The sequence below is a fragment of the Eleutherodactylus coqui genome, chromosome 5 (genome assembly GCF_035609145.1).
Source record: "Eleutherodactylus coqui strain aEleCoq1 chromosome 5, aEleCoq1.hap1, whole genome shotgun sequence".
In the NCBI taxonomy this organism is placed as follows: domain Eukaryota; kingdom Metazoa; phylum Chordata; class Amphibia; order Anura; family Eleutherodactylidae; genus Eleutherodactylus; species Eleutherodactylus coqui.
Window position 1 is genome coordinate 59,698,499 of NC_089841.1, and position 22,207 is coordinate 59,720,705.

Here is a 22,207-nt window from a genome sequence, read left to right on the forward strand (position 1 = left end):
TTACTGAGCTCTTTACAGCAGCCGCCTGCTCTGGCTCATAGAAGCAAGTCCCAAAGGAAGACTCTTGGTGGAATCCAGATTTCTTTCTAAAGCGGATTGTTGAGGTTGCACAAGAGAAGAGTGAGCGGCCGCACATACACTGTATATATATATCTGTGACCATCCTGTAAAATGTGTGTTCATTCTCCCTTCTGTTCACAGGGATTATATGCCAGGAGGGCGGAGGGATTATTCGGTGCAAGTTCAGCTGAGGTACAGCCGCATTTTGTTTGTTGAAGGAAGAGTCTGCTTTACATGAAGAGTGACTGATCTTTGTACTCTTTCTGTCCAGGTTGTGTTTAGCAGAGACTAGTTGTCCGCAGGAAGATAACTATCCCAGCAGTCTTTGCATTAAAGTCAACGGGAAGCTCTTTCCATTGCCGGTGAGTTATTGAGATGGATTTTGGAAAATGCACTTTGACTTTTTTTTGCCATTGGTTACCAAAGAGTCAGTGAGAACAATCCTTAAATATTTCCTCATGAAGTATACTGTATTTTTCGCTCTATAAGTCGCACTTTTTTCTCCCCCAAAGTGGAGGGGAAAAGTCAGTGGGTCCTATAAAGCGAACCTGTTGAAATTCGAACTGTCCGGTAGCTGTGTAAGGATCGCACGTCCTTCTCACACAGCTGCCGGCCAGGACCACATACATAGCAGGGATGCCCATACTAACAGCTGATTGGTGGGGGTTGGGGAGCTCTGTAGCAGCCACTGAACTCCTCCACTCCTTATCACACAGCTCCTGGCTACAAAGCAGGGGGGGAGACGCACCCATTCATTTCAATAGGGCTGCTCTCACAAGGCTGAAAACGCAGGGTCTTCAACGCTGCGTTTTGACAGTGTTGCATGCTTTATCTTTGGGCGTTTTCAGCCCTGCGTCGCCCATTGAAATGAAAACTTGTTGGTGTGTTTTTAGCAGCGTTAACCTCGGGGGGAGGGCTTGCAATATAAACCCTACCCCGAAAATCTGCCCTAGCTACACTAGATCAAAAAAAAAAAACAACACTCACCTAGCAGCTGCCGTCTGGGTCCCGGCAGCTGATATCTGCTGCTGCTCCAGGCTCCCCTGGCAGATCTATTGCTGTAAGCGAGGTTTGAGAACACTGCCTCCAGCAATGGATTGCTGTGATTGGTTCTCGGCGTCGGCTCAATGCCCAATCACAGTCATTCATTGAATTTTTTCAGCGAATCAGAGCCGGCAAGCTCTGATTGGCTGAGACAGTCAATTAATGGCTCTGATTGGTTCTCGGCGCCGGCTCGATGCCCAATCACAGAAATCTATTGCTGGAGGTGAGGTTCCCAAACCTCGCTTACAGCAATAGATCATCTGTCAGTGCAGGGAAAGCCCGGAGCAGCGGCAGAGATCAGCGGCTGGGACCCAGACGACAGCTGCAAGGTATTGATTTATTTTTATTTTTTTCCAGTATCGCCAAAACGCTGGCTTAAAGAATGCCAGCGCTGCTGAGACTGGGCTGAATATGCAGTAAACGCAGCATTGAAAAATGCTGCGCTTCTGCAAACGCCTGTATGAGGGAGGCCTAATGCATCTCACAGATGTTAGATGTGGGTGCTTTTGGTGACACCAGACAACCTTGAACAAGACATCTCCGCTGCAGTGAATCAAAAACAAAGAATATGCTGGGACACGTCTTGATAGAAATAGACTACCAACTTGACTACCAATTCGTCACGTAACCAGGACAGATTTTTATCCACTGGAAGCAAACAATGAAGTTTCTATTTAACCCCTTAGTGACCACCCTATAGTGTTTTTCCATCCTATCGTTGCAGGATGTGTATGGAGGGGGATCACACTGCAATCTCCCTCCATACATCTTGGGTATCAGCTGTTTATTACAGCTGACACCCGCAGATAACAGCTCTGACGAGCCGTGTGGTTGATCGGGGCTGTTAACCCCCTTAAATGCTGCTGTCAGTTCTGACAGCGGCATTTAAATCCCCCGACTGCTGTTCAGGGGTTCCGTACGCCCCGCCCCTTCCCCCGCAATGAGATGGCAGGAATCTGTACGGGTGTCATGGCAGCTGGGGGCCTTCTAAAAGGCCTAGGGGCTGTCTTGACAGTATGCCTATCAAATCTCAGTATGATGTGATGCTGTGGCATTACATCATACTGCAGGAGCGATCAAAACATCACTAGTTGTGGTTCCCCCTGGGGACTAAAAGATAATGTAAAAATAAGATCAATAAAGTTTTACTAATTATTAAAAAAAAAAGTTATAAAAGTTTACAAACCCCCCCCCCCTTTTGCCATATTTATAATAAATTACCTAGATAATCAAACAAAAATACATATTTGGTATCACTGTGTCCGTAAAAGTCCGCTCTATCAAAGTAATGCGTTGTTTACCCCACACAGTAAACTCTATCCAAAAAAACCCCCGCCAGAAATGCACTTTTTTGGTCACTCCGTCTCCAAGAAAAAAATGCAATAAAAATCAAAAAGTCATATATATTCCAAAATGGTACCAACCGAAACTACAGGACGTCCATCAAAAAATGAGCGCCCGTACAACTACGTCGATAGAAAAATAAAAAAGTTATTGCGCACAGAAGATGGCAACAGAAAATAATTGAAAAAAAATTAACTATCTTTGAAAAAAATACAAGCACTACAGCAAAAAAAACTATATAAGTTTGGTATCGTAGTAATCATACTGACCCATAGAATAAAGTTATCAGGTCATTTTTGTTGCTGTTTGTGCGCCGTAGAAGCAAAATACACAGAAAGATGGCGGAATTTCATTTTTTCCCCTTTTTTGGCCACAGTTTTTCAGTACATTATATGGTACATTAAATAGCACCATTGAAAACTACAAGTCGTCCTGCAAAAAACAAGCCCTCATACAGCTATGGAGATGGATGAATAAAGGAGTTAAACGGGTTGTCCCGCAAAATAAAGTAAAGTTATACACTTCTGTATGGCCATATACATGCACTTTGTAATATATATCGTGCATGAAATATGTGCCATACAGAAGTTATTTACTTACCTACAGGGGGTCCTCCCCCCTGTGCTGGCTTCCCCGTTGCCATGGCGCCGACCAAAGTACTCCTCTGGTCGCTGGATCCGTCGCGCTTGCGCAGAGACGAATCCTCTTCAGGATGGTCCGTGCTCACGAGCTACGTCCTGACTCCTCCCTCGGCCGTCCTCTTCTCCGCGTCATCGCGTAGTTCCGCCTCCGCCACGTGGTGCCGATCAGCCAATGAGGTGGCTGGATTCGGCAGTGGAGCGCAGACTGCAGAAGAACACTGACGGTGCACCATGGGAGAAGACCCGCGGTGCACCGTGGGAGAAGACCAGCGGCGCTATCTTGGACAGAAGATTTTTCAAAGTTGCTGAACGGAGATCCAGGTAAGAGAATTTTTTTTTTAGAATAACAAATGGCTGCGGTATTCCCTTTCAGTAACTGGGGGACTGGGCAAAAAAAAAATTTAATGTTTTGGAGCGGGACAACCCCTTTAAGATTTTTTAAAAGGGGGGTGGAAAAAAACAAGAGCTTGGTCACTAAGGGGTTAAATGACTGCAAGCAAAGTGCTTGAAAACAGTGGGGAAATATTTCATTAAAAGGATTGTCTAAGATTAAATATTTTCTTACAAACTGGTCCCCCATGGCAAAACAAAAAAAAAAGTAGCGGATTCTCACCGCTCTCCGCTGTTTCCCTGCCAGCAGTCTCCTTGCTGACTTCATGTTTTCAAGCTTGCAGCCAGACTGTGCCCTCCTGAAAACAGGCTGCTGCAGCCAATGGCAGAGTTCTGTGATGATCACTAACCTCTGTCATTGGCTGCAGCAACAGGTTTCAGGAAGTCAAAGACTGATTGCAACCTGTAAACAAAACATCACAGCGGTGACCTGGAGCCACTGGTGGGGGACTTGTGGGGAGCGAAGAGAGGTGATTATTAGCTCTATTGTTATGTTTTGCCATGGGGAACCAGTTTGTAAAAAAAATATTTTATCTCAGACAACCCCTTTAAGTACGCTGTATGGCCAGGAGTGTGTGGGCATCTCTCCTAATTATTGAGCTCAGGTATTGCAAACAAGTGCAGCCATGCAATCTAATTTTTGTTAAATCACTCTAATGGTAGCAGAGTCTTGGGATGAAATAATTCTGTAAAACTGGAGGATCTGCCAGCAGTTTTAGATGCATTTTTGGCCTCTGTTGTTCCAGGGTTGCGCTCCACCACTGAAAAATGGTGTTGAACAGAAGCGACCAGGGCGCCCACTGAACATCACATCTCTTGTTCGCCTGTCATCTGCTGTTCCAAACCAAGTTTCTATCTCTTGGGCTTCCGAGATTGGAAAGGTGGGTGAGTTCTAGCATCATTACTCACTGATTGGATGCTCATAATATGTATAAACACTATGATTTTCTATAATAAAACCCATATTTGAATACTTTTTCTTAACTGAGTGCCATTTTGATGTAGAATTACTCCATGTCTGTGTACCTGGTCCGGCAGCTGACGTCTACGGTGTTACTACAGAAACTCAAGATGAAAGGCATCAGGAATCCAGACCATTCCAGGGCTCTGAGTAAGTGTAAGCGCATCATAGCTAGTCCTGGACTTTGTGTCCCAACTCGGCTGCTTCTTGGTCAAACATAGCCACGTTTTACGTGTTGGTTTTAATGTGGTGATCACAAGTTCTGACTATACGATGCATGATTCTCATTTGATATGAGAGGGAGAATGGTTGTGATGTCGGTTGGTATATCATACTAGTTCATATGTAATACAATTCTGATCAGAAATAGAAAGACCTTTACTTAACCCCTTCACAATTGCATAACATAAATATAATATTATACGGTTGCAAGTAGATGTTAGGAGTGGACTAAGGAACCAAGTTCACTCTATACTCTGCAGGTGCTGCCTGTTTTTAACAGTTGCCAGCAACAGCTGCAAATGGGAGCTATCTCTGGTCCTGGCCATTTTACTACTTAGATGCTAAGTTTAATGTTGACCACAGAATCTAAGCAGTTGGGTGGGCCTCGTCAATCAGCCCATCTGCCACCTCACAGTGTGATTTTGGGGTATCGATGGCTGGCTATGGCAGCCCTGAGCCTAGTGAAGGCTTCCAAGGCTGCAATATAGGGATGCCTCTTAAGCCTTGCTTATGGCAAGGCTTAAAAGGTAGCAGTTAAAGTGTACTATATGCTACAATACAAAAGTATTGTAGTATATGGTAAAAATAATTACAAGTTCAAGTCCTTTTAATGGAACTAAAATAAAAAAAGAGTAAAAATAGATTTGATAGCATATGTTAAAATATTGAAAAAAAGATAGTTCTAATGATTCATTTTCAGTTTTTTCTATACAAAAATTTAAGCAATAAAAAAAGTTTATTTAGTATCACAATGTTTGTAAAAAAAAAAATATATATATACACAAGGCCAGAATTGTATTTTTTCTACATTTTTTTTTTTCCTTCGGACACCAAAAAAAAGCAATCCTGGCATTTGTTATTTATTTTTTTCTGACAACATTCACCATGTGGGGTAAATAATGCGTTACTCTGATAGATCGGACTGTTACGGACGTAGCGATACCAGTTCGGGACCCCCAAACATCTATTGGGGCATTTAAATACTGCTGTCAGAATTGATGGCAGCATTTAAAGGCTTAACATCTCCGATCAGCGGCACAGCTTATTGAAACTGTTGCGGGCGGATGTCGGCTGCAAAAAACAGCTGGCACCCGCATTGTATGGAGCAGGATTGACCCGCAACCCCCCTCCATACAAACCCTGAACCTGCAGGATGTAACTGTGGCATTAAAGAATAGGTTTTTTAATTAATTAATTAATTAATTAATTAATTTATTTTTAATTAGTGAAACAAAACTATAAAAAAATGATTGTAGTGACCTACAGAATAAAGGAAACAATAATTTTTACCACATTGTGAATGCCGTAAACCCTCCCCCCACTCTCCTTCCCCCACAAAAACAATGGCAAAGTGGTGGGTTTTTTTCACCCTAGTTAAAATTTTGGGGGAAATTTTGTAGTACATTATATATTAAATGGTACTATTGGAAAATGCCAATTGTCCAGTAAAAAAAACCTGTCACTTGGTTATTAAGTGAGCTGAAAACCGAGTGACTCCAACGAGTGAGAGGGCAAGTGAGCAAGAACCAAACGGGTCCCATGTTTACACGGGCCGAAAGTTACCGTATATACCGGCGTATAAGGCGACGGGGCGTATAAGACGACCCCCCAACTTTCACCTTATACGCCGGTAATATAGTGTAAAAAAAAAAATCATTACTCACCTCCCCCGGCGTTCTGTTGCGCTCCGGCAGGATGTCGCTCGCTCCTCGTCCCCGGCGCAGCATTGCTTTCTGAATGCGGGGCTTGGAATCCCCGCCTCCAGAAAGCTAATACACACGCCGTCAGCCAGTTACAGCCATTCAATGACAGCATTGAATGGCTGTGATTGGCTGAAGGCGCACGTGGCTTCAGCCAATCACACTATTCAATGACATCTTATACGCTGGTATATACGGTACCTAATCGCTCTTTTGAGCGATCACTTGGGCGACTATTGGCTCCTGTAATAGTACCCTATAGCATATGGATAATATGAGAGGAGGGTTCCCTGTCCATGCCCCTTTTATCACCCAGAGGGGAGACAGCTGCAAAAAGAGTCACTTTGGAGGATTCATCATGTCCATTTGTTACCTCTGCAGCTACTTCTGTTTATAAGAGCTGATCACCAGCAGGTGCTAATTTAGAGAAAGGGCTGTTGAGATAAGACAGTCCCTATAAGTGGTAACATCCTATTATCCCCCAGTCTTGATCCAAAGGAAGGCAAAAAAAACTCAATGAGGTAGAGAAGCCAATTCCCCCATTTAAGGGAAAAAATTCCTTCCAGACTCCAATCTGGCAATCGGAATAATCCCCGGATCACCGACCCTTCGGACGCTACTAATGATTAAAACATATAATGTTGTTACACTCAAGAATGATGTCCATGCCCCTCTTTTATCGAGTTCGCCATCACCACGTCCTCAGGCAGAGCGTTCCATAGTCTCACTGCTCTGACAGTAAGGAACCCCCTTCTATGTCGGTGTAGAAACCTTCTTTCCTCTAGATGTAAAGGGCGCCCCCTTGTTACATCACAGTCCTGGGTATAAATAGATTGTTGGAGAGATCTCTGTGTTGTCCCCTGATATATTAAATGGTATTATTTTTCTTTTCTGTCATTATGATATTTGGTATTTCTTACTTTTCAGTTAAGGAGAAGCTAACAGCAGATCCAGACAGTGAGATTGCCACCACTAGCCTTCGGGTTTCATTGATGTGCCCTGTAAGTACTGCTTTGTAGGAAGTATACATTTATTTTCCTATCAATAACCATCGTAGTCAGAGACAGAGTTTACATGAATTATGTGCCCTTCGAACACACTGAATAATCTGCCGTGAGATGAAAATGATGGCCTGTAGTGTGGAAGCGATATAATGAAGGGCTCAAGGCTATAAAGATGTTTGAGGAAAGGGGTGACTGAGTGTTTGCGCTAAGGATAAATGAGCAGAGGGTGCTCTCTAAAGCTAGCTGCACTTTGCAGAGGAACTAAATTCACTGATACCGTGTATAGAAAGAATGTTTGGAATGTCTATAAATGGTCAGTGCTATATTGATTTTGGAAATTTTGCACTTCAGCTGGGGAAAATGAGACTAACGTTCCCTTGTCGAGCCGTCACCTGCTCTCACTTACAATGCTTTGATGCTGCACTTTACCTGCAAATGAATGAAAAGAAGCCCACCTGGATTTGTCCTGTGTGTGACAAGAAGGCCAGCTATGAGAGTCTGATATTGGATGGGTACGTACATGTGTGTTCAGTGGATGGCAGGTGTCTATATTAGTGAATGAGTGCATAGTAGTATTTACAACGAAGTAGACTACAAAGTAGAAGTTATATGTCTATGCTTATGGGCTGCAATGCTGACATAGACTTCCACAGTGTCACATCTCTCTACAACAGCAAGAGGTACAACTATTGTCCATGTGTCCTCTGTATTTTCATTTTTGCAAAAAGAAAATTGTGAGCGAAACAGGACACAATCCCAAAAGTTATTCTTCTTACATTACTATAATGGTCACTGTAATGCACCCCCATGCACATAAGAGAGCATATAGCTGATGGCTATCTCTCTTGACTCCTCCATACACATGCATGCTCAGATGCATCTTTATTTTAATAGGAAGAGGGGAATAAGGGTGGTTTTAGACGGGACAACTGTTGGGCACTTAAGCGCCCATCAGCCACCCCAACAACTATCACTCCTATACTTGCCTCTCCTGCCGTTCCCTCCGTGTCAGCGCTGAAAACCACCACTCAACACATTGAGCAGCGTGCGAAGTAGTCTGCCCATTCTAATTTTATAATGGGCGGACTACTTAGCAGCACCACTCAATGCATTGAGCAGCAGCTTTCAGCGCTCACACCGTAGGAGCGACATGGGAGATAATATAACACTTACATCCCTGGACTCAGCAAGTCAGCTACCTTCAGCCCATAAGCTTAGCTTATAGGGCTAAAGATAAATGACAGAGTCTCTTTAAAAGAGTTGTCTCATCAAAAGAAATTGTCTAGGGGATTACTAGCTGTTTGGTAGAGTCCCAATACTGAGACCCCCATCGATCACAAGAATAAGGGTCTTGAAAGCCTCTGCATTAATAGAGGTTGATTATGCATTCCTCCATTTATTTTCTTAGGACTGCCAGAACTGTCCAAGCACTTGAACTCAGCTATTTCCAGCAGTAACCTTGAATGCATGATTGACCATCGCTCCATTCATTTTTGAACCTTTAAGACCTCTGTTCCCCATAACTGGTGGGGGTCCCAGCGATGGGAATCCCCACTGATCAGCTAGTTATTCCCTACCCTATGGATAATGGATAACTTCTTTTCGTTGGACAACCCATTTAAGAGACTGATTTCACAGAGTATCTGGTGCATACATCAAATATATCCAGAGACCCCCATTCATCCATCAGAGGCCAACAGGGTGTCCTTTTGCACTGTTTTACCCAAGTAAAACTTTTTCTGTTGTATGTAATAGTACTGTTTGCTTGGCTATTCTATACATAAGCATCCAGTTAAAAAAAAAAAAAGTTTACCGCTCACAATACATATTTTTTAATGTAGGAGCCTATATGTGTAAAAGTACCCTAAGATATTCGTGTCTTCCAATGATATATCAACCTAAAGCCTTGGATTCTGTTGTATACTCTTGTCGCAGACTCTTCATGGAGATTCTCAATCAGTGCTCAGATGCAGATGAGATTAAGTTTCAGGAGGATGGGTCCTGGTGTCCCATGAGACCAAAAAAAGAGTCACTGACCACACCGAGCTCGCAGTTTCCACACAATGAAGGTATGCTCAAACGACTATTGTGTAAACATTTTTCTGTCATATTTATTGTTTCATATGCAAATGTGGTAACACAAACCGACAGGTAGCATTTCTTAAGGGGTTGTCCAGAGAAAAATATAATTTTGGAAAGAGCTCTCCATGCTGTGAAAACATAGAAAAGGCAAACTGGTGACAGTCTGCAACGGTCACAAGTCCCTGTTGTTGGGACATCATTGTTGCAGCAGGAACTAGGGAACGAATGGTGCATCGGTTGAGATGAGTATGCCTTCTTTTATATTTTCACAACATGGAGAGGAAAAGCTATTGATTAGGTAGATTCTATCAATAAATTAAAGAATATGGGGGCTTCTATGTTCCATGAAGGAGGAAGGTGGGATTTTACTATCCCGCTTCCTGTAAGGGTAGGGTTCCTCCACATCATAAGTGGAATGGCAGCCTGTGTATGCACTAAAAATGTTCACAAGCATGAAAAACATATCAGCTGGTGCTCTGCAGAGACGGTGCAAATAACAATACATTTATTATAAATTATCATTGGTCTCTAGTCATTAACTGTAGTTTTATAAAAGGTTTGCATTCACTAAAGAATAATAAAGAATTGAAGAAACAATTCGAAAGACAATAACTTAAAACCCATTCAGTAAGATGTCATGTGATAGAAAACATGGAAGAGAAATGTCAGCTGGACAAAAAGACACAATGTGCAGTGAAAGTGTTACATTAATAGGAATATCAAGGCGCAAAAAGGTAAAACTAGATTGCATATGCAATTGATGAGTGACTCAAAAGGCGTCCCATGGACCCCATATAGCAGAGAACTGATCCACTTAATTGTAATTAAAGGGTGTTTCAAGGGAAATACCATTGATAACCTATTCTCCGTTTTAGCTAATCGGTCAGGGTCCTGAGTGGCGGACTCCAGCTGATCAATAGTATTTGTCTAAAAAGACCGTTTAAAAGCGGTGTGGTACTTTAGGTTTCTGAAATCCTTAATCCGGACATACAAATCTAAGGTGAAGGGTGGTGAGGTTCGCTTCCAATGTTGCATGATTAAAGGGGTTGTCCAGTTCCAAATGTGTTAAGACAATAAAAGCATCTGTACTCGCACATTCGTTTCCCGGTGATCCAGCACTGTAACTCACATGGTCTTCCCAATCTTTTGTTTACGAACGGCTATCTACTGACAGCTACAGCCAATCAGAGGCCGCAATGTCACTTACCGTTCTGGGGTTATGGCTCGCAACATCTAGGCTGTGATGAGGAGAATGCCACGTGACCAGTGTGGCCTCTGATTGGCTACCACCTGATTACTGCAGACATTCATAAACAAAGACCGGGAAAAGAATGAGTATGTAGGCCTGATTTTCTTGTTTTAACACGTCTTGAGCCATTTTTAAAAAATCGTGCACACCTGGAAAACCTCTTTAAGTAACAAGCCGCTGTTAAACTATGGAGGAGTAACCTGGCACATGCCTTTGCTAAGGCCCATTTAGACAAAACGATTATCGCTCAAAACTTGTTCAAAGGCAATTTTTTGAGAGATAATCGTGTGCATTTACAGGGCAAGGTGATCGCTCAAAATTTGCTCAAACGGCAGTTTGAGTGACTGTTTTGAGCGTTCACTTTGCATAAGCGCTAAGTAGCTGAGTGCTCCGAGCGGGGTACGCTCACGGAGCGCACAGCTGGTATACAGAACACAGCTGGAGCGCTGTCTTCTGCATACTCCTGCTGTGTTCACGGAGCGCACAGCTGGTATATAGCTGAGCAGTCCGATTGGGGTATACAGAAGACAGCTGGAGTGCTGTCTTCTGCATACTCCTGCTGTGTTCACGGAGCGCTTAGCTGGTATACAGCTGAGCGCTCCAAGCAGGGTATGCAGAACACAACTGAAGTGCTGTCTTCTTCATATTCCGGCTGTGTTCTTTGAGCGGGATACCAGCTGAAATAATGGTATCAGCGGTATCCCGCTAAGAACTCAGCGCGCGGCACTGATAAGGCTCATCATTCTCTTACAGCTTGCTTAAAAAGACAACGATGAACGACCGATGCGCGAAAACTGCACGATGTCCGTGCAGTTAGACCCAACGATTCTCGCTCAAAAGATGGCTTTGAGCATTTTAGAGCGGTAATCGTTGGGTCTAAATGGACCTTTAGACTAGGAAAAAAGTTGAGTCAGTGGCACAACAAATACAAAAAATTTGGTGGATAAGCAATTGAACTTCTGTCCAGAAGGGTCTTATCACAAGACAATCCCAATATATATGGAATAGTGAGCCTCTGAGTGCTTCACATCTCCAGAAAGTTGATGGAATTGCTTGGTTGAGTTTATGAGGCAGTTCTCATATATGCTGTAAACGTTTTGTATTGATTTTCCTTATTGGTAGTACTTAAGGACATCTTGGCAGCCCTGTAGTACAGACAACAGAGAACTTGTAAATCACATTACTATGAGTCCATGCACTGTTTTTCTATGGCTCTGATCTGTTTTCTGCCCACCTTTCGCAGGATCTGGAGTTATCAGCAAGATATACTCTTCCGCTAAAGAGCCCTCTGAGATAAGCACTAAGAAGAAGGCAGAAGTCATTGACCTGACGATTGAAAGCTCCTCTGAAGACGAGGATGAGCCAGCACCTAAAAGGAAATGTCTTTATGTGCCAGACTCACAAGGGTCACCAATGAAAGGGTGGGAAGATCATTGATTCATTCTACCTTTCCATCACAACAGGATGAGTAGTGTCCTGATTCCTTTGCATATTTTTTAATCCCTTTTATGACCTATGACCGACGGATGTGACATAAGTCACAAGGGGTTGTATGAAATTGGCTCACGAGCCAAGCCTACTTCATACCCAACGGCTATCAGTTGTTTCTGACAGCTGCCGCCAATGGCTGTGTTCAGAGCTGGCACTGGTTATGGCCTTATTACTAATTATTCTCGGTAAGAGAAACAAAGTAATCTTGAAGATATGATACCGTTTTGAGTGCCTGATGAAGAATCCTAAGAAGATTCGAAAACTTGCTGTGACATCATCTCTTTTTGTTAACCATTAAAAGGCATCATATCTACAAGATTACTTCGTTTCTCTTACTGAGAACAATCACATTTTGCTCTACTGGCTAACACGGTACCAAACGTTGTTTTCTTTTTAACTTCTTAAATGTTGCAATCCATGCAGACTGTTGCATCTAAGGGGGACGGCCCTGCAACATCCCGTTGGTCTGGCCACAATGCTATCACAGGAAGCTGATGGGTTGACATGAGAGTCTAGAGCTTTGTGAAGGCTCCTAAGGCTGTTGTGTATGTCAGTATATGAAGCCTGATGTGGCAGGGCTTAAAGGGGTTTTCCAGGAAAATGCTTTTGATTTGACTATCCTCAAGATAGATCATCAATAGTTGATTGGTTAAGAGTCTGCCACTAAGGACCCGGCCAGATCAGCTGAGCAACTGTCAGCGCTGCAATACACAGGGGTCGAAGCAGAAGCTGCTGCTCTGGCCCCGCTGTAGTCTCTGGTGAGTTTAATGAGAACAGTGTTTGCAGACACAAGTGTCGGCCACTGCACTGGGGTCGGAGCAGCAGCTTCCGGTTTGACCCGTGTATTGTGGCGCTGACAACGGGCAAACAACCAACTGATCGGTCAGGGTTTCAAGTTGTAGACCCCAGAGGATCAACTATTAGTAACCTAACCTGAGGATATGTTAGTTATAGTGCTTTCCTGGAAAACCCCTTTAATAGGCTGCCAGTAAAATGGCAATTTACTACAACACTGAGGTATATTGCGAGTCCAAGTCCCCTTTGAAAAAGAAATAGAAAAAAATATTTCCAAGTTTTCACGTAAAAATAAAATAAAAATTAAGATAATTGGTGCCGCTGCATCTATTAATCTACAAAATGTAAAAAATTATATGATTTATGGTGAGCTTCTTAAAAATAAACAAACAATGGTGGGGTTGTAGTTTTTCTTTCATCACCCTGACACTTATAAAAACTGAAGAAAAAGTTATTAAAAAGTCATATATACCTCATAATAGTACCATTAAAAACTACAGATTACCCTGCAAAAATACAAGTCCCCCACAGCTCCATCAAAAGTAAAATGTTATGGGGGTCACAATGTGGCAACAGCATAGATGTTTAAAATTTTATATTTTAGTAAAAGTTGTAAAACATAATAAAACCTATAGAAATTTTGTATTGCCGTAATCCTACTAACCTGCAGAATAAAGTTAATGTGTCATTTTTTTAACACAACTCGAACGCTGCAAAAGCAACAACCCCCCCCCTCCCTAAAAAAATTGTGTGTTTTTCTCTATTTCTGTAGATTTAAAAATGTTTCTAAGTTTTTCAATACATTACATGGTGCATTAAATAATACCATTAAGAAATGCAAAAGAAAAGAAAAACGCCCATACGACTCTGTTGACGGAAAAATTAAAAGTTGTCGCTCTTGCCTCTTGGGGATGAAAAAACAAGAACCTCACAATCCCAACTGCACCTGTCGCATCACATCTGGGATTATGCAGAACTGATCAGTTGGTTATTTATGTATGTTTTTCTTTTTTAAGTGTGTTATCTTATCAACCATCAACAATACGACTGGGGAAGATGGGGAGCATGGAGCCCGACTCCTTGCATCAATCCATGCTGGAATACCAAGATCACTTCCACCATCCATCCATTACTGGACTCGCTGGAGACTTACCAGGTAGGTTTTATGCATTCTGCTATTTAAGGGGTTTTCCACTTATATTAGAGCGCAGGAACAACATAGAGGGTGATCCCCGCATCGGACCCTCTGTGTTATGCACAACATGAATAGCTGCTCCTGCTCTTTTTTGAATCAGCGCACTCATATGTTAAGTGCCTATTATATTATATTACATGCACGTCTATGCCGGCAGTTTCTCCTGTTGATTAGCTAGACTCCTCAGCAATCGTCTCAGCATCGTGGAAGCTGCTTTATGAAAAGGAATTTGTTGTAGGTGAATGCCTCTATAATACAGCTAATTACCGCTCTGCATTATCCATTGTTTTGAAATGTGCAATTAGGGTAGCTGCACATTCTGCAGTTAATTGGCTGTAAGCGCATGCGGGTCTCTGTTAATTGCCAGGTGACACCTGGACTTGCTGTTAAATCCAAGTGTTGCCTGGGTATTAGTGGTAGTTTGCATACAGTTACAGCAGATCACCCACAGAGTGTACAGGCACCCTTAAGGGAACCTGTCAACAGGTTCATGTTGCCTGCACCATAGTCAGCATGAACCGATATGCAAATTGCTCCCATGTATGTTGTATTCTTAAACGCTGTGGTGCTTCAGAGTAAGCATACTTTGAAGTCTGACTCGGAAGGGAGCTCCAAATCACAAGGGTGTGCCATACCAACCTCTCCCCACCGAAAGCATCTAGCGTGACCATTCCTATCCCTGCTTGTGTTTGGGGAGAGGACGATATGTCTCACCCCTGTGGCTTAGCACCACAGCGTTTCAGAATAAAACATACATGGGTGCAATGTGCATATCTGTCCCGTGTTCATACTGCTTATGGTTTGGGCATTATGAACCTGGTGACAGATTATTTTTTTTATCGATGTCACATAAGCAGATCATCTACAAGAGGCATGGTGATCACCAACATGTGGTTGATGCTTAACTACAACTCCTAACATTGGCTGTCAGGCAGTGCTGGTATTTAGATAATTGCAAAAGCTGGATAGCCATAGCTTAGAGACTTATGCACTGTGGCTCTCCTGTTGTTGAAAACTACAATTTGCATCATGCCTTGTTTTGCAACAGCTGGAGAGCCACAATGTGTGGTGCATTGTATTAGAATCAGGGGATATCCAGCTAATAGAAAAAGGAAGAGCAGGGGATTAAGTTATTCAAGGCCCTTTTACATGGACCAATGATTGGGCCTGAATAATCTGCTTGATCAACTGAATGTGCTGGTTGTCATCCGAAAACAAATAAACCTGTGGTCATCAGCTGATTTGATCTGTTATGTAGGCATAAAAATGGTTGTTCATTGGCAGCCATCCACTCCATGTGAACAGGGGGCTGTGCTGCGTGGAATGCACTTTGTACTGGGATTGAACAATTGTAGTAGTGATCATTTATCCCCAAACTACTGATCATCTGCTAATGTACGGAGCAGAACCAGCGCTAACTGCCATGCTATTATGTTGATTAGCACTTATTTAGAATGGCAGAGGATCGGGCCTTCTATAAGGCCTCTTAAGGTACCTTTTACATGGAGCAACTATCATTCAGATAGTCGCTCAGAAAAGTCATTGAAGCATATGTGACTATTTTTTTTATTTGTCTGTTGCACTGGGGGACACAACCCAGGATCATGGGGTAGAAATACTGCCACTAGGAGACAGATACTAAGCGCAAAAAAAAAGTGTTAGCTCCTCCTACCATCTATATCCTGTCTGCAAGCACCTAGCTATCCAGGTTTAGCGTAGTGTCCGTAGGAAGAAGACCTCTTCTTGCATCGGTCATCAGCTGTCCAAGGAGCTGAATAGTTCAACAGGAAGATCCACTACCTAGAGAACAGGAGATCCTGGGTTTGAGCCCTGACACCCACAGTCCTAGTCTGTGTCCCCCAATGGCCGAGGTGAGAAAAGGATTTTATGGTAAATTCAAAAATCTTATTTTTGATAAGCTGAAAACAACTAGTGACTCATCGCTCGTCTCTCTGTCGGTGGCCATGTTTACACTGAATGACTATTGTTTGAATTCACTCCTTTACGTGATTATTCAGCCAGTAGTCATCCTGTGTAAAGGTGCGTTTACACACACAGATGATCGCTCAAAATTTGTCAGAAACTGACAGTTCTGAACGATCATTTTGCATAGGTACTAATGGGCTAAATCAGCCCTTTATTACTTTATTGCTTATATTTAGAGAACAGCGGGTGCTCTGTTCTCTAAATACAGCGCTTTAGTTTTCCAGCAGGACAGCAGCTGTTAACAGCTGTTAAAGAATGTTATCAGCTGTTATCGGTGGCGCCTGCGGAGATCACAGCGTGTGGTTCTTCTCATCTCATCGTCCTGAGGGACGAGGATTTCATGCGGACCTGAAGACAGTGATGGATGAAAAGTGCATGCGAAGTGCACGATGGGCGCACATTTACACACAACGATTATCGCTCAAAAGATGGCTTTTGAGCAAATTTTGAGCGATAATCATTGTATGTAAAAGGACCTTAAGACTGGGCTCACACAACCGTATGCATAAAACCCTGCTTGAGTCACGCAGGGTTTTACCACTGAGGATCTGGCGGTGAGTTGGCCTATCGCTGCATTTGATAATATGTTACTGCGGATGTCATGCGCAGTTGTCCTGTTTTGTAATTGTGTATAGGAGACATTGAAACTTGTGCTTGTGTACCTTTAGTTTCCTTCCTGTGTTTGCTGCTCTGCTGACATAATAATAAAGGCAGCCTGTATTCTGCCAATAGACCTTTTAGGGAAGTGCTGAAGATTCTTCCTTCCTTCCTCTGGTATCCTGCTCCGCTATAAAAATCACCCTGTCTAGTAAAGGGAATTATTAGGACAGAATAACTGACCTATATAACAAGTCATATATTAACTTATACATTTCAGGGCTACAGTAGAAGTTTCTACATTCTGTTCATACAGTATTTTCCACATTGCGTCTCCTGACGGATGAAACATCCTGCGATAGGGATCCTGCATGACGGATTTCTGTAATGATCATTTTTGTCTCTCCAGGTTTGGATTTCCTCTCTTTGGTTCCAGTGGATTCTCAGGTAACTGAAGCCCTTTATTCCACAGCCGTTGTTGTCCTGTCAGTCTGAATGCTTTATATGGTATGTAATGTGTGTAGTGCTGTAGACCCTTTGGATGGCCACCCATTCCCTGTCTGTCATTAGTGTGTATTGTACATCATAAGTGGGTTAATGTGAGCTGCTGATTTGGTGCATCTTTTAACACTAAACTTAAAGGAGATGTCCCGCGCCGAAACGGGTTTTTTTTTTTTAAACCCCCCCCCCCCGTTCGGCGCGAGACAACCCCGATGCAGGGGTTAAAAAAACCACCCGCACAGCGCTTACCTGAATCCCGGCGGTCCGGCGTCTTCATACTCACCTGCTGAAGATGGCCGCCGGGATCCTCTGTCTTCATGGACCGCAGGGCTTCTGTGCGGTCCATTGCCGATTCCAGCCTCCTGATTGGCTGGAATCGGCACGTGACGGGGCGGAGCTACACGGAGCCCCATAGAGAAGAGGAGAAGACCCGGACTGCGCAAGCGCGGCTAATTTGGCCATCGGAGGGCGAAAATTAGTCGGCACCATGGAGACGAGGACGCCAGCAACGGAGCAGGTAAGTATAAAACTTTTTATAACTTCTGTATGGCTCATAATTAATGCACAATGTACATTACAAAGTGCATTATTATGGCCATGCAGAAGTGTATAGACCCACTTGCTGCCTCGGGACATCTCCTTTAAATTAAAGGGACCTTACACTCTTAGGTTGGTGACACGCCACTGTAATTCGGACGCGTTTTTGCGATTGTAATACGGACATGCGTCCTGGCCTGACCACGGGTCCCCAGACTAGAACTCCAAGCAGCATACATTTCTATGATGCTTAAATTCAGGTCAGGAGACTCCCAGTCAAACCGAGAGGCATATCCATATTACAGACACGAAAACATGGCCAAAATGTGGTGGGTGGTGTCACTGGCCTTATGAAGTGGTGACCGCAGTTGTGACAAGGTGCAACTTTTTATTTTTCCAGCGACACAGCTACTGGAGGGCTTGTTCTCTGCGGGACGAGTTCTACTTTTTACTGGTACCTTTTAACGTACCATATAATGTATTGGAATTTTCAAGTGGGGTGAAATGGAGAAAAAAAAAGTACTTTAACATTTTGGAGGAATTATGTGTTTACAGCATTGCAATGTGGTGAAATTGAGAAATTCTGTGGAACTCCAAATGTCTATAGTTTTTTATGTTTTGCTTAAGAAAATGTAAAAAAAATTCCTTTTAGTTGCCATCTTTTAACCCTGTTTTATTTTTAACTGTATCAATGGGTTGGTGTGGGGGCTTGTTTTCGTAGGGGGACCTGTCGTTTCCATTGGTACTATTTTGGGGTGCGTATGACTTTTGATCACTTTTTCTTCAAATTTTTCATGGAGGTGGTGTGACTAAAAAAAAACAGTCATGGAATTTTTTTTCTGACAGTGATCACCATGCAGGATGAATAGTGTGACATTTTAATAAATTGGCTCTTATGGACGTGGCAGCACCCATTTTTTCCCCAATGTTTAATATCTCTTAAGAATTCATTTGTGCTTTTTTGTTTGTTCGTTTTTAGTCCCTACAGAGGACTTAAATTAGCGATCATTTGATTGCATGTATACTATACTGCAATTCATCTGTATTGCAGTATATTGTAGATTTTCTATCATTCTATGAAGCACTGTCACTGACAGGACTTATGCAGAAATCCATGGCAGTCCTGGGGGCTTAACAAGACCCCAGGCTGCTTTGTTAATCAATCAGCTGGCAACTATCGTGTTGCGGACAAGCCATTTGGTTGACAGAGGGAGCCCCCATTCTCTGTCAGGCCATCTAGTACAGGGTTAATGGTCCCAATCATACACTGACACCTGACCAGCACTGTGCATGTATAATGCTCTTCGGGAAGGGATTAATGTGCTCCCCATATCCTAATGCTACTGGGGGGCAGCAGTGAAGCTATGCTACTGGGGATAACTTGTAATCTTAGGGACACTGCAACCACGGAATAGCACCATGAAATAGGTTATGGTACTGGTAGTGATGGGGAGGTGGGGATGTGTTTTTTATACTCACCCGGTTCCCGCGGTGTCCCTCAGTGAAGTCCGCACGTGGCCTAAAGATTTGACTCTTAGCTATATGTGGGCACTCCTACAAAAGTCCATCTGTCCATGAAAAAAAATTGCACATGTGAATACACACATTGACATTAATGGGTTGGAGTTCTGTCAGTTTCGAACTTAGACAGAACTCAGACATTAAAATTGTCTGTGTGAATAACCACTAAGCGTCTAGTATGTAATACCAATAGGAATTATTCTTAACCACTTCCCAGCTGCATTGGACAAATACTCTTCATGACCAGATGAAGTATATATGGAGTGGGCTCAGGGGCTGAATCCACAGCTTTTATATTTTGGTATCCCTGTCTCCCACAAAAAAGTGATCAAAAAGATGTATACACCCCAAAATGATCTCAGAATGCAGCGCCGGAAAGGAATTAGTGCTTTAAAAAAAAGTTTTGTTACTTAAAACATGTAAAAAAAAAATGTAATACATTTGGTTTTGCCGTAACCGTACTGACCCACAGAATGAGATGCATATGTGCTTTACTGCATTGTAAACGCTGCAAAATCTTTTTTTTTTTTTTTCAATTTCACCCCAGTAAAAATGTTATTAAAACTTTTCAGTACATTATATGGAATATTAACTGGTACCTGAATGTGTCCACTTGGTGAATAAGCATGCTCATTGTGCCAGCCTCCATCAACATCTACACAATTAAGGGATGCTTTTATATACCGCAAAGTATCTCCTCGGTCGCAGCATAAACGGCCCCTAGCGTCCCTCTGTGCCTCTTTCAGCCACATTGACCCTCTTGCTTTGTGCAGTGCTGCCGTGTGGATGGCTGGAGTGTAATATTTTTGCCATGCCTCATTTTTGTGCTTATGAGTACCATTTATTTCAAGCAGTACTATCCCCCTATGTTTTTGGATAGTCTCAACTCGGCTCTCCTGGCCAGGCACACTCATGGCAAGCCCAAAACCTCGAGCAGCCACCTTGAAAGTTGTGATTCCAGCGACCCAGGAGAGAAGAAAGTCATCCGGAAGCCGTTCTGAGGAGCCGGGAAGGTCCAGAACACGTCATTATTATTTATTGGTTTGTTTACAGAAAAACTATTAGACTTTAAGACGCTCAAGGTCCCCCGTGAATCTTATTTGGTGTTTGGAGCAAATTCTGGACCTGAGCGATCATCCTGCTGCAGTTTTTGTTTGTTGACCTGCGAGTTGCACATGTTCAGTTGATGTAAATAGGATGCACTAAACAAAATCATTGTAAATAAGTATTTTTATAAATAAAACGAACCATAAAATTCCTGTCTGGTGTCTGAATTTGCCCAAGTTCAAATTTAGGTCCATAAGCGATGCAATCATTGGAGCAACTATGGAAGCAAATCAATCCTAATCAGTTGGAAAATGCATCCTCATTGTGTCCACCTTCTTGGGTGAAGTTTATGGAAGTGTGGGATGTAATAAAATGTGGGTGGAGCTGTGGGTAGCTAATACTAGAATGGAAAATGAATGCAGCAGTTGCTTTAGGCTTCATGTCCCCGGGTGAATTTGATTGGCGGAATTCACACTGGTCACCCACGTGGAAGATCAGCAATTCAAAGTGCCCATAGGGAAGCATTGGCATCCGCAACTGAATTTAAGCATACGGACTTGATATGCGGACCGTTTGGTACGTAAAACAAATCGCAGCATGCTCCATTTCAGTGCGGATTCCCTGCGGATGGGCTCAATAGAAGTCAATGGGTGCGGACAATTCGCAGTTAGAGATGAGTGAACGTACTCGTTTAGGGCGATTTCGCAATCGAGCACCGCTTTTTTAGAGTAACTGACTACTCGGGCGAAAAAATTGGGGGCGGCGTGGGGGAGCGGGGGGTAGCAGTGGGGAACAGTGTGGAGCTCTCTTTCCCCCCCACTCCCCTCTGCAACCCCCCGCTCACCCTCGGCGCCCCCCGAATCTTTTCGCCCAAGTAGTCAGTTACTCGAAAAAAGCGATGCTTGATTGCGAAATTGCCCTAAACGAGTACGTTCGCTCATCTCTATTCGCAGTGCATCCGCAAATACAATTGCGGATGAACTGCAGATTTGAAGGCTAAAATCAATTAGGAAGGTGGGGAAAAGGCTGGGAGATGGGGTTGTGGATTTTTTTCTGTGCAGATGATCTGCAAACCATTACATCTGCAATCTCCCACAAATGGTTTCTGCAGGTCTCCACCTGCGGAAATCCGATCTGCCCGTGGACAAGAGGCCTTATAGAAATGTTCGCCTGTACTCAAAAAGTGATCGTCAATAAAGCTCAAGATATATATTGTGTCAATTTGAAAAAAAATTACTGGGATGTTTTTTTGTATGTTTGTTTGTTTTTAAATCAGATCATTTTTATTTTTCACTTTTTATGAAAGACAAACCAAAAGTACAAATACTGTAAATCAAAAACCGTAACTCGACCCCAAAATACAACATGTGGAATTATGGTACAGTTCTTTTTCAAAAATAGTCCAACTTCTGCTTGGTACGACCAGCAGATATACGCAGATTTTCAGAAAACTGTATTTAGAAACAATACTTAGAAATCCATCAATACAATGTAATACGCAGAGTGACTGCTTTGAGCGATCATTTTGCATAAACTATTAAGTAGCTACTCAGCTACTTAAAAGCAAGTAAGTGTGCAAATGAAGCCTTAGCTAAAAGCAGTTAATAGGCCGAAGGCTCTTATCTGCGCTCAGATCCTTTGTTCTCCATGGGAAAACAATGCCATCATCACTCCTCATGAAGAACTTCTGATAAGGCTGACAGACAATTTTTAAGGTAGGACTGAAGTTAACGATCAGCTAGCAGTGCACGATAAGCGGACGATGGGCACACATTGACATGGACCGATTATCGCTAAAACGATAGCTGATTAGCGGGGTTTTTTTAGTGATCATCGGCTG

The 22,207-nt window shown here is 42.9% G+C and overlaps 1 protein-coding gene across 3 annotated transcripts in view; it reads left to right on the plus strand.

Moving 5' to 3' along the window:
* Positions 1–20,579, plus strand: part of PIAS2 (protein inhibitor of activated STAT 2) — a 42,248-nt gene extending 21,669 nt beyond the window's left edge. Inside the window, exons 4-14 of one of the 3 annotated variants that reach the window (XM_066602611.1) lie at positions 202–252; positions 332–422; positions 4,226–4,360; positions 4,485–4,590; positions 7,290–7,363; positions 7,718–7,878; positions 9,302–9,435; positions 11,941–12,118; positions 14,000–14,139; positions 17,171–17,208; positions 20,172–20,579. In XM_066602611.1, coding sequence (XP_066458708.1) covers positions 202–252; positions 332–422; positions 4,226–4,360; positions 4,485–4,590; positions 7,290–7,363; positions 7,718–7,878; positions 9,302–9,435; positions 11,941–12,118; positions 14,000–14,139; positions 17,171–17,208; positions 20,172–20,321 — 1,258 coding nt within the window. In that variant the 3' untranslated portion in view covers positions 20,322–20,579. The remainder of the gene's footprint in view (positions 1–201; positions 253–331; positions 423–4,225; positions 4,361–4,484; positions 4,591–7,289; positions 7,364–7,717; positions 7,879–9,301; positions 9,436–11,940; positions 12,119–13,999; positions 14,140–17,170; positions 17,209–20,171) is intronic. The other 2 variants (XM_066602612.1, XM_066602613.1) reach the window with 2 other exon arrangements.
* Positions 20,580–22,207: the final 1,628 nt, after the last annotated feature.